The sequence below is a fragment of the Macrotis lagotis genome, chromosome 5 (assembly GCF_037893015.1).
Source record: "Macrotis lagotis isolate mMagLag1 chromosome 5, bilby.v1.9.chrom.fasta, whole genome shotgun sequence".
Taxonomy (NCBI): domain Eukaryota; kingdom Metazoa; phylum Chordata; class Mammalia; order Peramelemorphia; family Peramelidae; genus Macrotis; species Macrotis lagotis.
In genome coordinates this window covers 115827331-115833107 of record NC_133662.1, presented here as the reverse complement: position 1 = coordinate 115833107, position 5777 = coordinate 115827331, and the positions used below count along the sequence as shown (strand labels likewise).

At 37.4% G+C, this 5777-nt stretch overlaps 1 protein-coding gene across 1 annotated transcript; it reads right to left on the bottom strand.

Annotated features, from left to right (window-relative positions):
* Window positions 1–1521: 1521 nt before the first annotated feature.
* Window positions 1522–2007, bottom strand: LOC141489843 (translocon-associated protein subunit delta-like). The gene is given in 2 exon segments (XM_074190232.1): window positions 1522–1563; window positions 1565–2007. Coding segments are annotated over 2 exon segments (435 nt in total). The 5' UTR covers window positions 1973–2007; the 3' UTR covers window positions 1522–1536.
* Window positions 2008–5777: the final 3770 nt, after the last annotated feature.

The following is a 5777-nucleotide window of genomic DNA, read 5'->3' as shown; positions in this document are numbered from 1 at the left end:
ATTTATTTTATTTATTTCTCATGGCTCCCTCCCCCCCCCTTAGTTCTAACCTTCCTTCTTAGCCTTCATTAAGTAACTTGGTGGCTTGCTCAAATCTGGGGGTACTGCTCACATTAATGTTGAATTTATTTTGATAAACATTGTGTTTAGCTTGCTGGTACTAAGAATGTCTGAGGTCAAGAGATCTGTCTTAACCTTCTCAATAAGTGAACTTTCAGGCATTTGCCTCCTTAGCTAGGCAAAAAAGCAAACACAAAATTTCCAACAAATATTCTATCCAAAATACATGCCTCATACCACCAGGGACCCCTTGTGCAATTTTATGTGACATCCTGTGAGTTTTAATTTTCACAAATGAAAAAATAAAATAATAATTTGCTTCGAATGAATATTAGGATTTTTAATTCAATTCACTAGTAAATAATCTCATTGAGGTTAATTTTCTTTGGTGTTTTTAAAGCAGTATTAGGGAGGGAACATATTGCATGGAATTTTCAATTGATTTGTGGGCTGCATTCTGTAGGTAGGATGCAGACTAGTCAGGATATACCTACCTTTATACTGTTGCTTTATTTTTTGTTTGCTTTCCTGTATTGCTCCTTCTTTCATATTGCATATTTCACCACTTTCTAAGAAGTTAGAAGTTTGGGGCAGCTAGGTGGTGTAGTGGTTAAAGCACTGGCCTTGAAGTCAGGAGTACCTGGGTTCAAATCCGGGCTCAGACACTTAATAATTACCTAGCTGTGTGGCCTTGGGCAAGCCACTTAACCCCATTTGCCTTGCAAAAAAAAAAATCTAAAAAAAAAAAGAAGTTAAAAGTATCATGGCTTTTTGTATCACTTTCTTATCCTAACTATGGTAAGACTACAAACTAACTGTCATATAAATGTACCATGATTTTTATAATAGGTACAACCCTTGAATAATTATTTTTATTTTAATGTGACCCTAAGATAACCTAAGGTTGAACAGTCCTGACTTAAGTAATTCAACATTAAGTTATTTAAAGACCTAAAGGTTAAAGATGGTATATATGTAGTACTCTTGGAAAAGATTTTTCCCTGATGTTCTATTCTGAAGGAACAATGCAAATACTTATGTTGAAAGCAGAATCAGTCAGAGAATTTGAATTCCAAATGACATTTACAAAGACATAAATTGATTGTCCTATACCCCAAATCCTTAACTTGAAAATATATAATAAGGGCTTAAAACACACACACACACACACACACACACACACACACACACACACACACACATATAATTTTCATGTGTAAGATTTTATCTAGATTTCACTAAATTTTTGAAGGAAAAGTGTAATTTCTCTTCAGCCATAAGAACTAGAAAAATGTTTGAAACTATTGGTTTTTAGAGAGTGTGAGTTTGAACTCCTCAGGTACAAAAAAAAACCCTAAAATGGTTTACCATTGATGTTGGTTGGTTGTTGTCCTTTATTATTTTTTTTTCCAGTGACAAAGCGTTTTATTTTGTAGGAAGAAAATCTTCTGTGCAGAGAAGCTCAATTCATCCAGCTCAGGCCTGAATGTTACTTTTAGCACTTAAAGGCCATGTAATAGACCGCCTTGCCAATCATTGCAGCCAGCACCTCCGTTGAGACCCAAGGTCCATTCCAGGCACCCCGATGATCCACACTGACTGTAAATAAGGGTCTGATGGCAGAGACATCCTCATTGCTTCTCTGGGCCTTTCTCAGAAGACTGTAGGATTCTTCATCAAAGAACTTGACTTCATAAGTTCCAGAACGGGCATTCTTGTGCTCCAAGCTCCAAGATACCTGATAACGTCCAACATCCTGGCCACGAGTCACTGGAAACTGTTTTCCATTAACATCAGCATAGAGAGCTCCATTCTGTGCTCCATTCTTAGACATTAGAGAGATCTCAACAATGAAAACAGTCTCTGTGGAAATGACTGCATCAGACGTAGTATAGTAGGAAGGAGTAATCATAGATCAGTGCAGGGCTCTGAGCAATCCGAGAGCGCCATGAGCGGGCAGAGGATGGGGTGGGTGACAGAAAGGGAGACATTTCCTTACTCCAGCGAGGGTGGGAGAAAGCTGTCCTTTATTCTTAAAGAGGACCAAAATGACATCACTATCATAGAGTCAAGTTGCTGATTAATCAAATATGAACTCAGAATTCTCTACTACTACTAGGGCAGAAATAAACTATGTGATCATTTGGGATAAATTATGTAAATTTATGCAACTCAAATTTCTTTTTCCCTACTTCAATTATGCCTTCCTCATGGAGCACAGAAACTTATCTAATGAGATAGCATCATGTTGAGTGGTCCTATGCCAGTGTCTCTCATTTCACACAATGAATTCCAAATTTCTTAAGAGAGACCTTGAAAGTGTCCTTGTATGACTTTTTCTAACTACCACATGAATGCTTGCTCATGTGAGTGAATACTCCATAATTTTTTTTTTGGCGAGCATATTTTTGACATTTGAACAACATGGTCAACCCATGTTCTCTGTAGCAGAGTTTGAATGCTTGGAAGTTTAGCTTGAGAAAGGACTGCAGTGTCTGATATCCTGCCAGGTGATTTTCAGAATCTTCCTAAGAGAATTCAAATGGAAGCAATTAAGTTTCCTGACAGGGAACTGGTAGACTGTCCAGGTTTCACAGGTTTCTGCAATGAGGTCAGCACAACAGCTCTGTAGACCTTCAGTTTGGAAGTCAATCTATAACTCTTCTCTCCCACACTCTCCTTTGGAATCTCCCAAACACTGAGCTACCTTTGGCAATTCATGTGTCAGCCTCATTATAAATGTGTGTGTCTCTGGAAAGTATGCTGCCAAGGTAATTGAACTTATCCACAATTTTAAAACCTTCTCCATTTGCATCCAGAGGAAGAAAAACAAAACAAAACATGTACAAATTAAAAAAAGAAAACCTTCTGAATCTGATGAATGCTCTATAAAAGTTATTTCTTATGTATCTCTTTCTCTTAATCCTAATTCCTCTTGCCAAAAATTACTACTTTGTAAACATATTTAACAAAATATGTGTGTAAAATGCTAACCTGACTGTTGCCTGCTGAGGGAAAAGGGGTGGGAAAGGAGGGTGGAGGGAAATTTTGTAACTTGGAAATATGCGTGTATATATGGATGGAAATAGATAAATGAATTAAAAACATTTCTCAATTTGCTGTAACTGATGGTTCCATATATGGATAATGTGATACTATCTGATGGAGGACCTGCATTTTCTTGATCAAAATTAGCACAAACAGCAGAGAACTGATCAACACTTTGCTGTATCTCAGCACTAGAGGCTACATTGAGTGCACAAAATCAACCATTGATATAATAAGTTTGCATGTATCTCCATATATATATATATATATCTGCTTATCAATATAGATATTTAGATACATATACACTTATGCACATATAGTTGGAAGACCAAAGTGACTCACTGTATTGGAGACTGTATATCCAACTGTGTCTAATCAGACTATATGAAGTCAGAATGCTCCAACACAGGTTGGGCACAAATAGTCCAAGTGAACATCTGGGATGCTTACTCTAAATTTAGATATGTCACATTTCCTTTGAACTGCTTCAATTTTGCCTTCTCCATAGAACACAGCACCCTCTCTAATGAGGACACACTGTGCCAATGTCTCTCATGCTGTACAATCATTTCTAAAGTTATTAAGAGTTGCCTTCCAGGTATTCCAATATCACTTCTTCTGATCAGTTTGTGAGCACTTTCCCTATGTAAGTTCTCCATAAAATAGTCATTTTGGCAAGCATATAGCTGGCATTATAACAACATGCCCAGCCCTTTGTAGTAAAGTTGTGACGCTTGGCAGTTTAGCTCTAGAAAGGACCTCAGTGTCTGGTACCTCCTCCTGATAGGTGATCTTCAGAATCTTCCTAAGAAAATTTAAATGGAAGTGATTTAATTTCCTGGCATGGTGCTAGTAGATCATCCAAGGTTCACAGGTATCCAGCAGTGAAATCAGCACAACAGCTTTGTAGACCTTCAGTTTGGTCTTCTCTCTCTCTCTCTCTCCCACATTTTCTATCTGAGTCTCCCAAATTTTGAACTAGCTCTGGCAATGGATGTGTCAACCTCATTGTCAATGTGTACCTCCTTGGAAAGTACACTGCCAAGGAAAGCAAACTGATCAACAGTACTCAAAACTTCTCCATTTGCAATTATCGATGGTTTCACCTATATATGGTGTGGTGATGGATGATGGAGCACCTGTGTTTTCTTGTTGTTTATTATTAGGCCAATTGTTAGAGCACAAGAAGCACAGAATTGATCCATACTTTGTTGCATCTCAGTTTCAGAGGCTGCACTGAGAGCAACATATCTGCAAACAGAAGATCATGCACCAACAGTCCCTCCACTTTGGTCTTGGCTTGTAGTCTTTTCAAGTTGAAACATTTACTGTTAGTGCAATAGCTGACCTTGAGGTCATGGTCATCCTCAGAGAAGGCGTCTGATAACATGACTGAAAATACCATATTAAAAATCATGGGAGCAATGACAGCTTTGTTTCACTCCACTGGTGACCAGAAAATCTTGAGAGTACTATTCACTATCTAGAACCCAAACAAACATGTGTCATGAAATTGATGTTCAATACTGAAGAACTTCTACAGGAAACCACATTTTTACAAAATTTTCCATAAACTCTCATGATTGATGATATCAATTGCCATGATCAGATCTTCAAATGTATACAGGTCTCTATTCTGCATGATATAGTTAATCTTTTTAATTGTTCTACTCAGGTCTGTGACTATATTGTCTTCAGAAGTCAAAGACTTTGATTTCCCTGAAGATGCCCGGAAAGTAATGGAAAAAAAGTTGCTGGATTAATTAGTCACCATTGTTTATGGCAGGTCATATAACAGTATCTGATCTTCTTCAAACCTCCAACTTTTATTCTTGATTAATAAATTACATTCTTGGGAAATGCTTTTGCTCTGGTCTGTTTTGCCAATACTTTAGCACAAGGAATTTGGAGAACAAGTAAAGATGAGTTAATTCAACCAGAAAAATAGTTCAGAACTCAACCGGTTCAATGAGAGCTTAATTAACAAATTTTCTTGAACTAAATCCATTTAAATAATGACTGGGCCCTTGATTTGACAGTTTAATTGAATAAACATTTAACTACTGCTATATTCAAGTCACTGAGTCTTAGGTGATGGAATTACAATAATATATACAGAGAGATCTCAGCAAAATGGTATGGGAAAATTTAAGAGAGAATAATCACTCTCATCTGGGAATAGAACAGAGTAAAGGAAGTCTTTTGGGAGAGACAATACTTTATTTGGGTTCTAAAGTAATGGAAGGAACTTTAATTTATGACAGATAGGGAAGGACGCAGTTGCTTTGAAATAAATTGGTTCAGTAGTTAAAGGCACAGGAATGGAAGATGGTGGATTTGGTTTCCTTAGTCCTGGGTTAGAGTTGGTAATGTCAGGTTTTGCGATTGAAGGTAGGTACCTGGCTCAGCTATAAATATCCCCCTTGAGATTGCTAGCTAAAGGAAGAATAATATTCCTCAGATTCACATGGAAAAGGGTCAGCTAGGTGGCACAGTGGATAGAACACCAACCCTGGAGTCAGGAGGACCTGAGTTCAAATGTGGCCTCAGACACTTAATAATTCCTAGCTGTGTGGCTTTGGGCAAGTCATTTAATCTTATTGCCTTGCAAAAACCAAAAAAAAAAAAATTCTCATGGAAAGGATCAAAATTATACTCATATCACTCAC